The sequence below is a fragment of the Neomonachus schauinslandi genome, chromosome 4 (genome assembly GCF_002201575.2).
Source record: "Neomonachus schauinslandi chromosome 4, ASM220157v2, whole genome shotgun sequence".
Lineage (NCBI taxonomy): Eukaryota > Metazoa > Chordata > Mammalia > Carnivora > Phocidae > Neomonachus > Neomonachus schauinslandi.
The window spans coordinates 103481509-103501547 of record NC_058406.1 but is presented as its reverse complement, the minus strand read 5'-3'; the positions used below and the strand labels follow the sequence as shown (position 1 = coordinate 103501547).

General features: G+C 43.2%; 1 protein-coding gene across 1 annotated transcript in view; it reads right to left on the bottom strand.

Annotated features, from left to right (window-relative positions):
- Positions 1–5128: 5128 nt before the first annotated feature.
- SNX27 (sorting nexin 27) overlaps positions 5129–20039 on the bottom strand; it is a 65720-nt gene continuing 50809 nt past the window's right edge. The window contains exons 7-12 of the mRNA XM_044914175.1: positions 19562–19725; positions 17224–17313; positions 10758–10907; positions 10316–10444; positions 9857–9916; positions 5129–8958 (exon numbers count right to left, since the gene is read on the bottom strand). Coding sequence (XP_044770110.1) covers positions 8911–8958; positions 9857–9916; positions 10316–10444; positions 10758–10907; positions 17224–17313; positions 19562–19725 — 641 coding nt within the window. The 3' untranslated portion in view covers positions 5129–8910. The remainder of the gene's footprint in view (positions 8959–9856; positions 9917–10315; positions 10445–10757; positions 10908–17223; positions 17314–19561; positions 19726–20039) is intronic.

The following is a 20039-nucleotide window of genomic DNA, read 5'->3' as shown; positions in this document are numbered from 1 at the left end:
GGGAAAGAAACGGGTGGGGGTGGGAGTGGTAAGGGGAGACTGGGGAGTCCGTTTCAGACACTTCTCTATGCTTAACTTATTTATTTATTGCATTTTACTTTTAAAGAGTTGGTCTTTTCTGTCTAAATAAAGAAAAAAGTTTAAAAGCATCAAATAAGAGTCTTGGAAAGTTGCGGGGAGGGGATTTTACGTACTGCGGAGGGGACGAAGGGAGGGAGGTTTGGGAGAGAGACCTGTTAGGAGGGTCCAAGACCTTTGAGGGGTCCAGGCCTTGACCATGGCTTCATGATCCCATTCTTCCACCCTTCCTTGAGGCTTAATCCTGGAATGCTCTGCAGCACTAGGCACAGAGGGAAGAAGCAGGTCAGCAGGCCTCTCTTGTATCCAGCCCTGTCCCTCTGAAGGCTGGGGACTTCAGTCTCACGTTCCTGACCTCCATTTCTCCCTTGTTGGTGGGGGTGAGCTGTCTCTGCACCTACCAGTGGGGATACAGGGAGCTAAGCTTTTGCTCTGTGATTCTGTTACAGGCCCTAAATGTACATTTCCTCATTTAACCTCCCAACAACTCTGTGAGGCGGGATACAATTTTATAGACAGGTTAAAAAGGGCTTGGGAGGGTAATTGACTTATCCATAATTACAAAGCTACCAAGGGATGGCTGCAGGAAGGAAGCCCTATATGTCAGACTCCAAAGCCCATGATTCTCTCATCTAGCAGGCTCAACTACCTGGTCTTTGACCCGAGGCAATGATCCCAACAAGTACCAAGCAGGCTGTCACAGCAAGTCCCATCAGCAAAAGGTGGACTGCATAAGTCCTGAGGTCCCTCCGATTTGGTTCTTAGATTCTTCTCTGTGAACTACTTTAGGGCTGGGTTCAGGGGGCTCACACAGGGATAGTGTGTGACTTCACAGCATCTAGGCCACTTGCTTTTAGCAGCAACCTGCTACCCCACCCTCATTATGCCCCCCCCACTTTAAGCTTGCTCACCTTCCAGCCCAGCCAGCCTTAGGCCAGAGCTGTTCCACCAGCGCACAAGGATGTGTGACTCCTCACCACCCACTCCAACCTCAGCCCCGTACTTTGGCCTTCTCTTAAACTGCCCCAAACTGAGAGTAGTACAAAGAGAAGCAACATGTGAAGTGCAATAGAAACATACCTGTGGATATTGTTTCAGGGAAAACAAGTCTCTTAGATTGGCAGAGTCCAGGGATGGGGCCTTACTCAGAAGGAAGAGAATCCAGGCAGGAACATCTGAAATCTCGAATATATAGGGGTGTGTGTGTGTGTGTGTGTCTGTGTGGTAACAGACACGCAAAAGTGTGTGTAAGGACAGCAGGAGTTGGTATCAACACCAGGAATTTTCCCTTGTACTGTCTCGCTGTGGCCTCACCGCAGTTTCTGGGTCAGGACAGAAAGATGGAAGGTGTATTTGAGACCAAAGAGCATCTCCCAGAGTGACATACTGATTGGTGGGTTCTCCTGGGATGCAGGAGTTGGGAGGCAAAAGGACTCGGAAGTCTCCTCCTCCTGGTATCCCCCCGGATCTCAGGCAACCCCTCACCAAACACTGAAGAATCCTTATTGTCACTGCTCACGGCTTGCCCTTCCCTGCAAGGAGAAGGAGCTCCAAAGGAGCCAGATTTTCTCCAGAGAAGCAGTAGATACAAGTAAAGTTGAATGATGAAGAGGGAGACACAGAGGGGTCTTTTGGGAGGAAACAAAACATTTCAGGGACAGGGATTCTCCAGGTCCTTTTTTTTTAAGATTTTATTTATTTATTTGAGAGAATGAGATAGAGCATGAGAGGGGGGAGGGTCAGAGGGAGAAGCAGACTCCCTGCTCGGCGGGAAGCCTGCTTATCTCTCTCCCACTCCCCCTGCTTGTGTTCCCTCTCTCACTGTGTCTCTCTCTCTGTTAAATAAATAAAATCTTTAAAAAAAATAAAAATTATTTTAATCCCACTATAGTTAGCAGTGTTATATTAGTTTCTGGTGTACAATATAGTGATTCAGTAATTCCATACATCACCCAGTGCTCATCATCTCTAGGGACTTTGATGGCAAAACGTAGGATCCTTGGAGACAGAAAAGGAAGCTCTGAACTTGTATCTTGCATAAAAACAGATTTCTTAGGCATCATATTAGCTTCAAATATAGTAGGAAGGGTATAAAGGAGGGTAGTTCTGTTAGCTCCCGAAGTTCACTACCACCTCTTCTGAGCAGGGGGGTGTCTGAGCAGTAATAAAATGGGAGAGCAGAAGAAATAAGAAATGAGGACAGTAGGATTCCCCCAATTCAGACCAAGCACGATGAAACTCAGCTGCTTCTTCCAATATGATCAAGTTACTGTTCCAATGTTAATGGCAGCATAAAGAGAAGGGAAAAGGAAAAGAAATTCTTAAGGCAAAAGAGTGGAGCTGACAGATTAATAGCAGGGATTAGGAGGAGCCTTCCATTTATAGAAATGAAAACAGACATTTAGGAAAATATCCTCCATTAGGGGGGCTCCAGGGATGAGAGTGTGGCTGGGGAAAGCCCTGGATAATTCTTCCTCCAATGCATCCCCATGCCCTGGCCATATTTTGAGAGCTTAGAAATGGACAAACGTCAGGCAAGGTGTTTCCATTTCCTCAGCAGAGACCCTGCACAGCCCATCCGACCTGCAGGGCTTCCTTTCTTTTCACTCTCCTGCTAAAATGTCAAAGCCTTCGCGGTCTTGGCTTCTAGTATTTGTGACTGCAGGCATTTCCACTTGCGGCCAAGACTCACTCTCTTCTCTGAGTCTGACAACTTGAGTCGCCCTGAGCCAAGCATCTGGTCCTTCGAAGATTCCCATTCTCTGGGCCTTCTCTGGGTCTACTTCCCTGAGTAATCAGGCAGCTTCCTCTTGCCCCCCACAAATGGGGTCTCCCTCCAATATACTGCATCCTCTCATCCACTTGATGAGAATGACTCCCAGCTGTGTGTTTCTAATTGAACTTTTGTCCTGAACTCAGTCTGGGAGTGCCTTCCTCCCTCAGTCTTCCTCCTAAGTATCTAGCACCACTATTCACTGTCTCACGCCTCCTAGTCAATCCAACTGCAAAGCCCTTCTTGTCCTCTCTCTCAAATATATTGTTGACCTACACACATCTGTCTTTCCATCTCCATGGCCACAAAGTCCAAAGTCACCCTCATACCACCAGAGCCCTCTGGCGTCCTCATGTGTCTCTGTGGTTCCCTTCCCGCCCTCCTACAACCTGTTCTTCATAGAAGCCTTCTACAAATCCATTCACAGACAGATGCTGAGTCCGTTCTCCACCTTGTTTACCACCGTATCCCCATCACCCTCAACAGTGCCCAGAACATTAGAAGGTGCTCAACAAATAATTAAGAAGTAACTGCTGGATGTCTATATATCTAGATTTCTCACCCATGCCTAAATCATAATAGGTCCAAAGCTAAAACATTTTCTCCCTGTTTCAACTCTTAAATATTTCCATTTTCTAGCCACCTAGACATGAAACCTCAGGAGTCTTTTACTCCTGACACATGCATTCAATGTTATTAAATCACGAAAGATTTTACTTCCACAATTTTTTTCTCACATCCATATCCTTCCTTTCAATTATCACTGCCTCCACTTACCAACTAATCATAACAGTGTCCTAATTGAGCCTTCTGTGTGTATTCTAAAGCACCAGTTTCTAAACTGCAGCTCATTAAAAAAACCTTTTCTTTTAAATGTAGAACACCTCACCCTGGCATTCAAGGCTCTTCAAACCTCATCTTCCATCTTATTCCTACACATCCCTAAGTTCTAATCAAATAGGACTATTCATTGTTCATCTGGACAGGTTTGATCCTTCCCCTCCCCCCATGGCTTTTCATTCCCAATTATAAGTGTCAGGCACATAACAGCTCAATAAACTTTGTGAAAAACCTTCTTGTTGAAATCCTGCTCATCCTAAATGGTTCATCTTAAACGCCACTTTCTTCATGAAGATTTCCTTAGCTACTTTCATCCAGAGGTCTTTTTTTCCCCTCTCTTCTTCCTAGTTCTTATGGCACTTCAACCTTCCACTGCCGTGTATCATGTCATTCGTAAATCTCTCAGTTCTCTGCTGGGCTGAAGGCGGCAACAATGGCTCTTCCTTTGCCTTTGTATCTGCTGTTGTATGGAACAGGATGCCCTGCGCATGGCAGATAGCCAATCAATGTTTGTTTACTTAAACTTCTGTAATTCAACTCTGGGATTCCACTTTTTACTTCTCTACAGATTCTTTCCTTGTTAAAGAAAAAAGAATTATTCCCCCATTATCAGATTTGTCAGATCCCAATTATTTAATGCTGATGGCTGAGTGAATGAGACCCAGAACAAATGTCTCTCCCCAAACTGCCAAAAGAAATGTCAAACTAGTTCTTGCTTTTATAGCCTTCAATCAAGGAGCAAAAGCATATGGTCAGGGGTTAAAAAAATAAGAAAGGTTTACAAAAATAACAAAATATCTGACCTAACGCAAATGCTGAGCTTTGCACAGAGAGGAGCAGGTACTCTTTGGAGTAGGTCATTAGGCCACAGCACCTGGGATTCCTCTGTAAAAACAAAGTACATCCAGGACCACCTTTATTCTCAGGGGTGTGGGCACAGGAAGGAATACAACCACCCAGAGTGCCTACTATTATGCATTATTATTGTTGTTGTTATATTAGGTTCAGATTCAGGAGATCAGTCTCCTGAGGTATTTGTAAAATGAAATAGCAGATCATGTTGCTGGGGTAGGGGGACAGTGCTAAGATGTGTCCCAAGGGCTTTGCTAGGCTCTATCTGAGTAAGGCTGAGGGAGAGGAGTCCTGTGAGTTTTACCATGGATTTGGGGGGAGGGGGGGCTGGCACAATCAACTCTGACATCTGAGGGAGGAGGAGGCATTTCCAAAGGAGCCACTGGAAACAGAATTTTAGGCGAGGGGCCTCCCAGCTTCTCTATCTCCTGCCCTCAAAAGACTGCCCCCCTAGCTACCCAGGAGAACCACCTAGGTGTTCCTTCCCATTTTCAGACTGACCTTTCTAACTCCAATCTCAAAGGTCCCTCTTCACTTCTTCCCATGCAACCCAAAGGATGTGTAGTCTAGGAAGGCACAGACTACTTTCATCAATAAATCAATTTATTTAAAAGAATATGTTACAATTAATTACACTAAGTGACATTACCAAACAATTTTAGAGTGGTTAGCTCTAGAACAAGGAATGAAAGAAACACTGTTAGCCATTATGTGTCTGTGTATTTTCTCTTCACATTTCTTAAATCACAAATAAAAAATACAAGATACTGCAGTGAAAATACAATTAGAGTTTCTCAAATAAATTAAAAGTATGCATGGCCTGGGGAAAACTGAAGCCCAGCTCACTGGCTTAAAAGGGGGGCATGATATAAAACTGGTGTCCAATTTAGCAATTGGCCAAGTGCCTTCAGCCCACAGCACTCCCCTCTTTGCTCCTACCCTTCCCCAGAACCCTAAGCATTCCCCACACTTGAGATTATTGCTGAGGAGTGAGCTGCTGTCCTGGTATGAGTGAGGCCTGGCATGACGTGCTCAGGGCTAGGGGGAAGGGCAGGCAGGAGGTGGAACTGGAAGACAGGAGTTGAAGAAGCAAACCCACTGCCTCTCTTCTCTTCTGAGTATCAACAGTGTTGTCCTCCCTTCAAAAGGAAGCTAATGGGACACAATCAATCTGGTGAGGGAACCTAGCAGTATGCTGGGCTCCAACAGCCAAATGGTCTCTATGCTGAACTGATCCAGCCAGAGAGCACAATAGTCCCTCCAGGTCTGGAGACCTGAGTCAACCAGGATGCAGTCTCCTCAAGGAAACCTGCCTCTTAGGAGCCAGGCTGTAAGGTGGCAAATTCTGAGAGGAGAGAGAGGTGTCCCCTCCTGTCAATACCCTGTACTGCTGCTCCAAGCACTAGGTTTGGAGCTACAAGAGGGGATAACCAAAGCTACCGGCCTGGGTGATGACAGGATGAAACTAGACAGGCCAGGCCTAGGAGCTGCCCTGAGCACACACCTGGGCTGAACTTAGGCTGAGGGCAAGGAGAGGGCAGGAAAATGGAAGAGTAGAATAAAAATATAAAGAGCAGAGAGCCCAAAGCATGGCCCAAGGAAACCTTTCTGCAGGGACAGGTTTCTCAGGGCCTGCATTTTCTCCTGATCTGTACAAAACTCTGAGCTTTTACCAAAGAGGATAGAAACTGAGTAAAAGAGGGAAGGACAACAGGAGATCAGGAAGATCCTGCTGGCTCTGCTAGGGCAAAGCAGAGGGGAGGGGGAGCCCCTCCATTTCCCAGAGACAAACTGCAAAAGAAGACTGGGCAGAAGGCTCCCTGGGCACAACCCAGGACTAAGAAAGACAGCAGGGATTGGGGAGAGGAAGTATAGAGCAAGGGGGGAAAGGAGTGTCACACTAACACTGCTTCATGCAAAAAAGAGCTTGATCCTATGGAGCCACAGTGACCTCTGCCCTGGTCCAGGAGGCCTGCTGTGGGAGGAAGAGGGGAAGGTGCCGTCCTCCAGGTGCTCCCTCCTTCCCCCCGCCTTGCTATAACTGGGTGCTTTGTTAGTGGTACAGCCACAAGTAGGGGCTGTTCCTAAATAGATTCTGCCCACAGGCCAATACCCACGGGGCCCTCGCCTAGTCTCCAAAGCACCAAGTGAATGAATGCTCTGCCACAAAGGGACAAGAGCAGCATCCACCCACTCCAAGGGGCCTCCATCCTACGGGCATCCCCCCAACGTCTCACATCTCACAATGGGAGGTCAATATTTGGGATAGTGCACGGACTCCAGATTTGTTCATTCCTCTCCCACTCTGAGGGAATACAGGCAAACTGCTGCTATGTTTACAGTTTGAACAAAGCTGGTGCCAAAAGCCTCTTTAGCATTTTGGAGCGGGGAATCAGCATATCTTCTTTCTAGGGTCCTTTGGCTCATTATTAAATTCATTTAAGCCAAAAGAAGATAATCCTGTATCAAAGCTTTCAAACCAGGGATCACTCTCTGTAACATTAAACATTCAGCATCCCTACATTCTGTATTCTATGATTCCACCTAGATTTGAAGAAGGGGAGGGAAGACAGGTGTCCTGTATGATCCCACACTGTCCTGGGGCAAGCAGCTGCCAGGATTACAGGGTGAGAGAGAAAGAAAAGTGGCCTCACGACGATCTGCAAAAACAAGTTACCAAAAAAACTTCAAACCACCCCACCAATCAATGCTCAGTAGAGTGACTAAACCAAGTATGGCTGCCTCCCAGTTAGACAAAGCAAAAGATGCCACCTAATGGAGGTTTTTGTTTAGAAGGTAGAGAAGGGAAAAAGAAAAGAAGGCTCACAGACGTGTTCCAGTTGCACCGGAGCCCAACCTCGAGCTCCCAATGCAGTATCTCTAGAGCCTGGGGCTGAGAGTGTTGCCCCACCTGGTCAGCCCAGCCCCCAGGTCCTGGGATACAGCTCTCAGGATTCAAAAGCTCAAACTGCAAGGTGAAATGAGGAGCTCTTTGAGGGACAAAAAGGTTTTTCTTCAGTCTCCTTCTCATTAAAAATTGAGATCCAACTCAAATCAACCATATTCCTACTGGTCCTTCCTGGGTCCTCGGCTGGCTTGGATGGGCACTGGTTTGGTTGGCACAGACCACTGACTCATTCCAAGCTTCCCTAAGGCCTTGGGGATACTGTCAGGTCCCTCCCCAACAAGGCTCTTTAAGGAAGTCACGGAGAATGTAATTGGTTATGGGTGGTTACTGGTCAGGAATGGATAGGGAAAAGCTTAGGTACTTAGGGCATTTCTTCCTTCTTTTCCCCTAAGTCCAATCTTTGTGCCTAAAGGTATTGGCTTTAACTCTGGTCCCTAGTACTCTGCCTGCTTCAGAAACGGCAGGGAAATGGGAAATTACAACCACGAAGTGTTTCAGGTTCCTGTGGCATCAAGCTCCTGAGCTGACCCTCCCCACCATTCTAGGTCAGTGGAAGGTGAGCATTCAAGGGGCCCTGGGGAAGTGAGAAGGAGATGTGGATGGAATGTGGCTAGAAAGCCATGAGTGGAAGAGAGAGATGGACCAGGAAAGTTGTCTTGGAATCAAAGACCACACCAAGTCTTTAGACTCTCCCTGCAGATCTGCAAGCCTTGCTACCCTTGAGAAACACACCTCTTTCTCCTCCCCAGCAGCCTCGTGGAAGATAAAGAAACTATGCTCCTTGCTCCTCAGACTCTACGGCAACCCATGAGCCAGAATCTTCACTCAATACAAAAAAAGGGGGGAAAAAACCCAAGCAGGTTGTAAACTTTTCGAGTCCTTCATGAGGAGAGGTATTTTCCTGGTAAAATATTTTTTTTCCTTTTTAAAGTTTGTTTCAAAATAAAGAGAGCAAGAGAGAAGTCATGAATTCTAGTGAAAGGTGTGTAAAAACACAAGCTAAAAAAGGTACTGCCATCAATATGAAATTTAAAAAGAAATATATATATGTATATACGTGCAGCTAATTTGTGTATATATAATTTTTACATACATACATATATATGTCTGAACAGTGCAAATGGATGGAGTTCATAGTTCCAGTTTTAAAAATATAGTACAAGGAGAGTCTGTTGGTATGAGGCCCAGGTGAAAGGACAAAGATACCTTTGGCGCATTGTTGGGCTTATTTTCCTGTCTTAACTCAGCTGACTCCTAGTGCTGACCAATCTGTCATTCTCTACCAGCTCAATTCCAGAGACATGAAATTCAGAGGGATTATTAATAGTATTTAGTTTAGGGCTTTTGAACATAATGACTTTTTTCCTTTTTCTCTTCTTTTGTGTTAATGGTTACTCTGTCTGACACAGGAGACGAAAGGGGTGAGAGGATGAGGGTGAGGAGGAGGGGTGAGGAAAGGTTAGGTGGCCACATCCCTCTGCTGTGACCGCGCCATCTGGAAAATGTTCTGAAAGGGAAACAGAGAACAGTCATTGGGAAGCCTGAGGTGTCTGCATCTCCTCCCACCTGGTGGCCACCCTCAGACAGAAACAGAAAAATATATGGCTAGATGACTCCATCTGATTGGCCTCCACCTCTGCTATAACTTCCCACCTAGATGCACAGCCTTTTAGACCCAGAAAGGAGCTTAGATATTAGTTATCTGGTTCAGCTTTCCCATTTTATAGATGAGAAAAGACAAGAAACCTGAGATCTAGGGAGGCTCATTTGCCCAACGTTGCAGGGAGGAAAAAAGCTGGGACAAAATCCTGATCTGATTCTCAGAGCCCAATGTTCTTTCTACTATACCAAGATTATAAATTTTTTATAATCCTGACTTTACCTTCTGAACTTCAGAAACATTGTCTTTGAGAATCAGTAGCAAATTATTCAGAATCTTCCAAATTCTGCTCCAGCACTGGCAAATATGGACAGCAGTAAAACAGGAGCAGAACCCTTCCCACACATACGCATTCTTGGTTCGCCCAGACAGGTTCTGTCACGACTTGTCTAGTCAGAACAGCTAAAACTGAAGACAGCTGCCCTTTTGGGTCAGGAACAACATAGGCAGTGATTTGATTAAAAAACAAAAACAAAACCACAGCAGAGGAGGGTCCATGAAGTCATGGGAGATGGAATAGCCTACAGCCAATGGCTACACACAGACAAAAGCAGGGCTTCTTTTGCACAGTCTATTCAGCCTCCAAAGGCTGGAAGAATAACCTCTCTAGAAGAATAAGCAGTCTCTAACTAATATTCCTATAAAGACTGAGATGGAGGTGAAGGTCCCATGTATTTGGCCACAGGCCTATCACTTCAAACAAACAAACAGATAAAAAAGTCAATTCAAGATTGTTTAGAATTACCTCTTTTCTCCACTTGAGCTCACAGAACACCCTTTCGAAGCATTCATGCATATAATTAAACTGAAAAACAAAAACAAAATAGCAACACTGACTTCTCAAGATCAGGCACCACAGGGCCATGCCTTTGAACTCCTGCCCTGTTACCCCACCTCCCAAACTTGCTCAACCTAGAGAAAAACCCTGACAAGCACCACAAAACAAAACAAAACAAACAAACAAACAAAACCCAGGCCTGGTTCATCTACTATTCTCTGGCACCTTCTAGTGGTAGTTGTGAGTCAAACGGGATGTGAAACTGCCAATCCTAGTCAGTCCTCCAGGAAAGACAGGAAGATAACCTGGGGCTCTAGGGTTCAAAAAACAACTGCTACCTCTATAGCTCTCCCCATTTATGCATTCAGCTTGAAACTTCAAACCCAATCTACTTTCCCCAAGACAGTTTCCCTGTCTACCACTCACGTATGGTGTGAAGATTTTAACCCATCGAGGCTTCTTCTCTCCTCGGGCATATTCAAAGCAGAAGGCCATTCCTTCTTCATCTGTATCCCATCGCTGCATCTCGTCCCATTCAAACGCTATTACCTGGTTCTAAACAACCGAGAACAAGAGCGTTAAGTCCGAGAATGCTGGGGAGCTTAGCTAGGATGGTTCTGAAGCAGACAGCAGAAGTGAAATGAGTGAGATGTCTGCATCATTTTAAAGAAAAGACTTTGACAGAAGAGTAAGAGTCAGCGTGAGGAGCCAGGAAGGTAAGGATTAGTGTGGATCCAGTGCCAATTTACCTACCCCATCAAAATAGCTTTGATTTCATCTCCCCTCCCAACAGGAACTAAACCCCAGCAAGTGAGTGAGCAATTGTGTCCCTAGTGCTCCCAGCCCCAGCCCCATGGTGAACTGTCACCTCCAGCTGTCCTTCTTCAGTGCAGGCATGCAGTTTAAAGTGCATGATGCTAATGGCTGTGATGACGTGTCCCTTCCTCCTGGAGTCACAGGCACAGTGGGGGAAGATGATTTCATTGTAGCCCTCACAAGTCCTTAGCATGTTGAGGTACTAAAAAAAAAGGAAGGCAAAAACAGTGTTACTGTAGTATTAAACCACCATGAAGAGAACTCTCACCCAGCAACCTGAAGACCATGCTCTGGTCTCACAGCCAGCCCTAAGAAGAGCCAGGACTCCGAGCAGATCCTTTGCTCCACTTCCAGCTTCTAGCTTCGTACTTCCAACCCCATCTCCTTTCTCTACCCCGTAAGTACACAATGGAGCCAGAAGAGGCGCTCTGTGTAGAGGGGGACTCACAATGCCATTAAGTCTGCCTCTCCTTTCACTTGCCTCTGGGATGGGAATCAAACCGATCTGCATGATTAAGGAAAGGGAGCTCATGTCTCCTCCCAAATCAAAAGTTATAAGGATCTCTGTGAGGAGGAGTAAGCTACCCCACATCTCATACTCATAACATGTTTAAGCTGAAAGAGACTGCTAAAGGTAGGCCCAGAGTCTCCCACAGGAGACTTGCTTAAGGTCGCAGGTGGAGCAGTCAAGATTAGAAGCCAGGTTTAATTTCTTGGCCACTGGTTCTTTCTCTATTGCCGCTAGTCCCCAGATCAGTGTCACCACTCCCTGGTCTCCAGTACCTATACCTCCTTAAAAAGCACGTGGACCAAACTGAGTGGCATATACAACCCTCAGAGGTACAGTGCTACAGGACTGATTCAGAAAGGACTCCAACTCAGCTGTGTCCTTTCCCCTCTACAATGAAAACTGGCCTCTTTCACTCAATGCACTATTTTGAGTTAAGAGGGGAGAGTAAAAGATGAGTGGGAAGGAAAATAGAACAGAAATAGGGAAAAGATGATTTAAAAAAAAAAAGAGATGCATGTACTCTGACCCAGTTTCCTCTCAGGGACTGACTAGGAAATAAGCAAAGAGCCTTGAGTCCCCACACACAGGAGAACAGAGCACACTGGGGACATGCAGGGAGTGCTGGAAGGAAGACAAAGGCACGGCACATTAGCTGATCTACACTAGATGGGCAGGGAGACTGGAACACACTGCAGAGTCACCTTCTGCCTAAGAAGAGACAAAGGGACCTAGGCACAAAAAGGACCCTGGGCAACCTGTAGCTCTGGTACCAATGAACAGCACCAAGACCATTGCTACTGCCCAGAGACTGTCTAGGAAGACCTAAAGGTCCACAGAAAAAAATCACACCACATGCTCCCTTCCCTACTTTGTATTTACTTCTGTTTAGGTATAATGGCAACTTCGAAGGGGAAAATTATAAAATGACAGCAAGAACACAGCGACAGGAAATACCACAATACCTGATTTGTGTCATTTTTCTTTTCTCATTTCTCCTTCCTTTTATCACCCTACTCCATCCCCCTATCTCATCATCCTTCCTGTACTAGGGATAAAAGTAGATACTGCTTGGCCCTGCCATTAGCACTATGAGCAAAAAGATATCTCTGGGCACTAAACTTTGGTAGATAGGACAGGCAGTGCCATGGAATAAAACTCTTCTGGCGTTATAAGCAGAAACAAAGGTTGGGACAGGAAGCAGGTACAAAGAGTGGTCAAGAGCCTGGGCCCAGACTACCCTTGGCTTGAGTCCTGGCTTCATCACTTCCTAACTATGTCACCTTGGGCAAGGTACTTGCACTGTAGCAAATTACTAAATCCCAGGAGCCTTAGTTTCCTCTCCTGTGAAAAGGGAAATAGTAATAGCACCTACATCACACAGTTACTTGTGACCATTCAAGTATTTAGCATAGTACTTAGTACATAATTAGGTATTCAATAAATGATAGCTTAAAAAAATAATTTTAAAGGCTCCATTATCCTTAGCCAGAGGGCTAAACTATTTTCTCTCTCAGGAATGCCCTGTGAAATGATGTATATGAATATTATTAAAAACTCCAGGGGAGGGGCGCCTGGGTGGCTCAGTCGGTTAAGCTACTGCCTTTGGCTCAGGTCATGATCAGCGGGAAACCTACTTCTCCTTCTCCCTCCGCCTGCCGCTCCCCCTGCTTGTGCTCTCCTGCTCTCTCTCTGTCAAATAAAGTCTTTAAAAAAACCCAAAACTCTGGGGGGAAAAAGCATGTGCGTGAGACAGATGAAACATGAACAGCAGTGGAAGGTTGCTGAAACTGGGTAATGAGTACATGGGGGCTAAATGTACTATTCTTCCAACTTCTTTGGAATATTCGAGTATTTGAAATATTCTACAATAAAATATTAAAGGGAAAAAGAAGAGTGCCCTGCAAGCAGGCCTGAAAGCGCTCAATCCACGGCATCCTCCTAACACAGTCATGGGAAAGTCTGCATGCTCAGTAAGCAGCAAATTCTGCTCAAAGGTGCTTAGGACCTCTGCAAATGCTGGAAGGTGTCACACAGCCTTGGGACTGGTTCTGCTCACATTCGTTACCAAAAGAGCCTTACATATAACACATTTGCTGAGATTTCTCCTCTTTGAGAAGCACCACTATTGTTTTAAAAAAATATATTTCTGCCATATTCCTAATAGGGAGCTTTATTTTATTTCTTAAAAAGAGAAACATGTAGACAAAGGGAGGGATTAGGAAAAGCCATCAGATGAGGCAGGGAGCTATGCATACCCTGACCTCTCTCTGTGACCTTGTATGAATTACTCTGCCTGGGGGCTTCCCCTCTGCCATCTGGGAATAAAGGCCAATGAGGCCAGCTTCTGTCCCTGCTACAGGGAAAAACACATGCTCTGAAGCCAGACAGAAATAGGTTCAAATTTTAGTTCCACTTCTGACAAGCTAAGTGATATTAAGTCAGAATCTTCATCTCTCAGACTCTACTTCTCCACACCCCTGCACAGTTATTGTAAGGAGGAAATGAGAATGTGCATATTGTGCCTAGAGCAGTACCAGGCACACTCTATGTGCCCCTCTCTCTCACCTTTGAGTCAAAATGCTGATTTATCCCTCCATATTCAAGAATGTAGTTCTTGAAAGCAAAGGACCTTTAGGGGACTTTCTAATGGCATTAAGTTCTAAAAATAGCCTGAATGGAAACTAAGGGCACCTGTGGCCTTGGTATGACGACAGAGGTAAAATCTCATATGGGAAATGTAAGGTTTTCAGATTCTCAGGTCAGGTAGTATTTCTCAGCTTTAGGCAAATCTCTACACTCCTAGATTTGCACAAAGTATAAAGATATGAGCTGTCCTCTGTATTTGGAAAACAAGGGAACTTACAGATGTTTAAGAATTTTGGAGTATTTTGTCAAGAGTCTACGTGATAGCTGGCAATCCAAATATTCCCATTTTATGGAAAAGAAACTAAAACTGAGAAGTTGTTGAAGGTCTCAACGTGATTTGGCAACTAATAGTAGTGATTTGGCCTAATCTTGGGCCTATCAACCATATTAAGTTGCTATCAAGACACATGGGATCAGAAGGGCCCATCTGAGTGGGAAGTTTCAATGAATTGAATCTGACCACTGGGTAGACTAATGTCTTTGAACACTAATTACTTGAATACATGAAATTACACTTGAATAAAATTCATGCTTTTCAACCTTTGGTGGGATTTTATTTAAAATCTAATTGCAATATTATAGGGCTAGTACTTACTTGTGGCACTAGGTTTTCAAGACAACAGAATTCCATAAACGTTTAAGCATATCTTATACTCAATTCCAATGATCCAAGGGGGAAAAATCAACTGTACTCGAGGTTTGTTGTTGTTGTTGTTCTTTAAGATTCATTTATTTAGGGGCACCTGGGTGGCTCAGATGGTTAAGCGTCTGCCTCCGGCTCAGGTCATGATCCCAGGGTCCTGGGATCGAGCCCCGCATCGAGCTCCCTGCTTGGCGGGGAGCCTGCTTCTCCCTCTCCCTCTACTGTTCCCCCTGCTTGTGCTCTCTCACTCTCTCTATCAAATAAATAAATAAAATCTTGAAAAAAAAAAAGATTCATTTATTTATTTGAGAGAGAGAGTGTGCACAGGTGAGGGGGGGGGGGCAGAAGGGGAGGGAGTGAGAGTCCTAAGCAGAGGCACGCACGCAGGCCTCGATCTCATGACCCTGAGATCACGACCTGAGCTGAAATCAAGAGTTAGATGCTTAACCGACTGCGCCACCCAATCACCCCTGTATTCAAGTTCTTAACTGAGTGATTACAAGATACAAATTTGAGTCTAAAAGTAATTTTGTAATAGATTACCAAGCTTGTTAAATTCAGATCTTTTATATTTTGCCATAGGACAACCCAAACCTATTTAAATATTTTTAGCACCTTCTACTGTGCCTGGCACATACTCAGTAATCCACAAATATTTGTTGTCGAATGCACAAATGGAAGATAGTGTGTCTGGAGTACTACATGTGCAAAGAAACAATATGTATTCCATACTGAAATTATCAGAAGCCCTTATGTAAGTACTTTGATTTGTTGCCTTTGGCAAAGGCAAAGAAGTATTTCAGAGGCTGACAGTCCTTTAGTAGTTGGTCCTTTTCACCAAAAAGATGCAGATGTGTTGGTCAGAATCATGCGTTAATATAAAGAAGACGATGCCATGATCTTAAAGAACAGGTGGAAATTGAGTTTTTTTTTTTTTAACATTTTATTTTTTTGAAAGAGAGAGCAGGGGGAGGGTCAGAGGGAGAGGGAGAAGCAGACTCCCCACTGAGCATGGAGCCCGACAACACGGCGGAGCGGGGGGGCCCTCAACCCCAGGACCCCAAGACCAGGACCTGAGCGGAAATCAGATGCTCAACCAACTGAGCCACCCAGGTGCCCCAAAATCGAGTTTTAAAATCCTGTCTCTCACATAGTAAAATTCCCTTTACCAAAATTCTGCCAAGAATTAATTCTGTTTAAAAGATTTGTGTGTTGTCTATTTTAGCCTGTTGGTATGCAGAACATTGGTAAATGGTTCCCTGATCTCTGGCAGTTTTCTAAGACAAACAGATTTATTACTTTTTGTCATTTAAGCTAGATAAAAGATTATGGGCTGAGTTCAATGGCTGACTTGTTTGTATTCTTATTCCAACCCAATTAGTTTAAAAAGATAATATTCCCTCATAAAAAAGTGCACACACAGAGGGTACAAAAGAAATTCAGTGATTAGCATCATCACCAATGCAATAACTGTCTTGTGTGAAATCATGAAAAACTGTAATTGGAAAACTTTCCACTATATGTGAATTTGCCAAGAAAGAAATTTTAAAATGCTATGAATGAAATTTTATGTAAGCATTCTTTACAAATTTTACTTTTGACAATTTCCATTCCTGTGTTTATGGCAGGTACAAACTGAAAACTCATTTTAAAACATTTAAGGAATATTGTAGGCAGCCGCTCTCCAACAGAACTTTCTGTGATGATGAAAATGTTCTGTATCTGGGGCGCCTGGGTGGCTCAGTTGGTTAAGCGACTGCCTTCGGCTCAGGTCATGATCCTGGAGTCCCTGGATCAAGTCCCGCATCGGGCTCCCTGCTCAGGGGGGAGTCTGCCTCTCCCTCTGACCCTCCCCACTCTCATGTGCTCTCTCTCAAATAAATAAATAAAATCTTTAAAAAAAAAAAAAGAAAAGAAAATGTTCTGTATCTGAGCTGTCCAACATGGTAGGTATTAGCCATATGTGGCCACTCAACTTGAAATGAGGCTAGTGCACCTGAGGAATCGAATTTTAAATTTTATTTAATTTAAATGAGTTTAATATTAAATTTAAATAGCTACATGACGCGAGCAGCTATTGAATCAAACAGCACAGCTCTAAGATAGCACACTAACCAAAGGCACCACTGAGCATATATGTTTTAAGCAACTGCAGAGAAGGAAGTTATAAAAACAAATAATTTTGCAATTGCTAAATCACAAATAAAATAATTTTTTTTCCAAACATTTGACAGAGAGAGAGAGCAAGAGCGTGAGGGGCAGGGGGAATGGCCAGAGGGAGAGGAAGAGAGACAATCTCAAGCAGACTCCCTGCTGAGTGCGGAGCCCTACACAGGGCTTGATCTCATGACCCTGAGATCACGACCTGAGCCAAAATAAAATAATTTCTAATGTTAAAAATCTAAATATCAACTCTTCGAGAACTGATATTTACATATTAAATGTTCTCCACATCTTTTGTTTTAGAACTTTTTATCAAAAAAGAATACTGTTTATTGTCAATAATAAAATTAAATACCCACATGTAGCAAAATACCCTCTTATATGCTAAATGGAGGAACATAATGGGCATTACATGAAGGCCTATATCCCCCTCCTTTTTTTTTAAATTAATTAAGCCACTGACCAGTTGTAACATCTTTCAAAAATGACTGGAACAACATGTTTAAGAGATTAGAAGAGGTGTTTTATAAAGAGATTATGGGGACATAAACCTACCATGACCATTTTCCTTTGTTCATACAGCTTCTGTAATTGGTAGGACTTTTCCTCTGCTTTGATATAACCTTTTTTCACATCATCAACAGCCTGTCACCAAAACAAGGGCAGAGAAGAAAGGAACATCAAAGTCATTATCAAGCATATTCTTGATAAAAATAAAGAGATACAGATTCCTTTTCAGAACAACTCTTATCCATTTGGACCATCATCATCATCACCAGTGAACTCTGCCACAAGGATATATTTATTGGAATAAATAGCATTTAAAGAGTGCCCAATATGTGCTCAAGAATTGTTTTAGGCACATGAGGGATCTTGTTTCTCCTGTTAAGAGATTTAAATTCCAGTTAATTTATACAGGTTGAAGCTATTAGAGAACACTGAAAGATGCTATATAATTGTTAAAGATAACAATGAGGTAGCAAAGATGTATGGTATAGATAGTAAGTGATACACAGTAAGAACAGCAGAGTTTTTTGCTAATTATAGTTATCAGGGAAAACTTGGTTGGACCCCAAAGGTTAGGCTGAACAGAAAAAACTACAAGTGGAAGTCAGGAAACAGGAATGCATCTGAGCTTAAATACATTTGGGAGACAGATCTGCCTGATTTAAAGAAAGGGTACGTGTCAGGGGACAACAAAATATAATGCTGGATGGGTAAGTTAACAGATTATGAAGGATCCCAGAAAACAGGCACAGAAATTTAGACTTAAGGACAGCACTAAGGACTACTGGAGCTAAAATAAGCAATAAAAATTTGTGTTATTTTTAAAAGACAGACTGATTTGTATATGAGTGCCAAATGAACCAAGCTACAGAGAGAATGAAATAAGGGAGACCGATGTTATGGTGCTTTAAGCATGAAGTGAAACAAGATTGTAAAACTAGGGTGGTAACAACTGGAAGATAGGAAGTGATAAATCTGGGATCGTACATGGACAAAAATCCCCAAAAGGACTTGATACAGGCATGAAGGTACCTAGGTATAATATGCTTATTCTCAACTACTCCTGGTTCAGCTATATGAAATATGCGTCCCCTTCCCAACCTCAGCCTACCCCAAGAAAAACTTTAAAAATCTAATAGAAGGGAAAATTCATCTTTGGGAGAGAAAACAAAAAAAAGGAAGGAAAAGAACAAACAGAATCACTTGTCCAGGGTATTCAGAATACAATCTCAGTGATTTGCTATAAGGCCGACTTTTGTAGGCACCAGGCTGGGGCCACTTGAACCTTTACCAGAAGACTGCTGATTTCTTTAAGGTAAAAATCATTCCCCATAGCCTTTTAAGAGAAAATATTTTACATAACATAATGAGTTCAGAGTTGAAGTCAATAAACCATTTCAACTTCTAGCTCTGTCACCTAGCAAAGTACGCTTGAGTATGGGTATGGTTATGGTACATAGTGGGAATGCAGGAGGAAATGGAGCTAGAGTCTCATCTTCTATAGTGGGAAATTAAGAGATACTGCTTGAATCTGAAAATTCAAGTAGGAGCAATATAACCAAGTCATAACAGAGACATGGAAGTAAATATAAAACAAAACAAACAACAAACAAAAGCTAAAGGGGGTGAAAATGGTTGTCTAGGGGGAGCGGAGATAAAGATAAGTGGAATAATTAATACTTTTCCTAATAACCTGTGTAGAACTATTTGATGCTTTAAACTCTATGTATGTGTAATTTTGAAGAAAAGTTTTTTAATAAGTACATAGCCATATGCTCATTTCCTGTTGTTTAAAAAAAACAATAATAAATTTATTCTTGGGGCACCTGGATGGCTCAGTCGTTAAGCGTCTGCCTAGGGCTCAGGTCATGATTCCGAGGTCCTGGGATCGAGCCCCGCATCAGGCTCCCTGCTCAGCAGGAAGTCTGCTTCTCCCTCTCCCACTCCCCCTGCTTGTGTTCCCTCTCTCGCTGTGTCCCTCTCTGTCAAATAAATAAATAAAATCTTTAAAAATAAATAAATAAGTAAATAAGTAAATAAATAAATAAATTTATTCTTAACTCCAGGACATCTTTACTTCTTAAACTTATTTATCTTCTGTTAAATGGGATAGAACATTTTATTTTATTTTTTTAAAGATTTTATTTTTAAGTAATTTCTACATCCAACATGTGGCTCGAACTCACAACCCGAATATCAAGAGTTGCATCTTCTACTGACTGAGCCAACCAGTTGCCCCATGATAGAACATTTTAAAAATGTAACTTAACTAAGATCCAGGAGGCAAAGCAATTTATCCAAGGAATTCACACTGGATTGGCAAATTACATACTACATATAAGCAGAAAAAGAAATCAGGCCTTTCCAGGAAAATCACTTCACCTACCTGATGAAAAAAGTAGGTAACAGCAAGGTCATTGTCATTTAAGAGGATTTCTTCTTCGGTGGTAAAAAGCCACTTCCGAATGGTTAGGCAGGTGCCTGGCACAGCTGATGTGTAATTCTGGACGTAGAGTTTATGAGGAAATTCATTAGGTGCCAGCTTACGTACTGAAGAGAAGGCAAAAAAAAAAAAAGAAAGAAAGAAAGCTAAAGTGAAAAGATATGTAAGGAATTTCCTCAGCACAAACTGTGTAAAACAGATTAAGAATGGCAGGCTATCCTTAACCAGAACATTGGCTTAGAACCATCAAGTAGCTCTGCTATGGGACCACAAAATAACCATTTCTCTAGCCAAATCTATCCTTCTAACTATGACTATGGCCAATCGAGCCTCAAACTGACGGAAATCTATCACTTGTAATGACGCGCCCTTGAACTAACATGTTGACTGTGCAGACAGCATCTATTCCAAAGTCAATTAA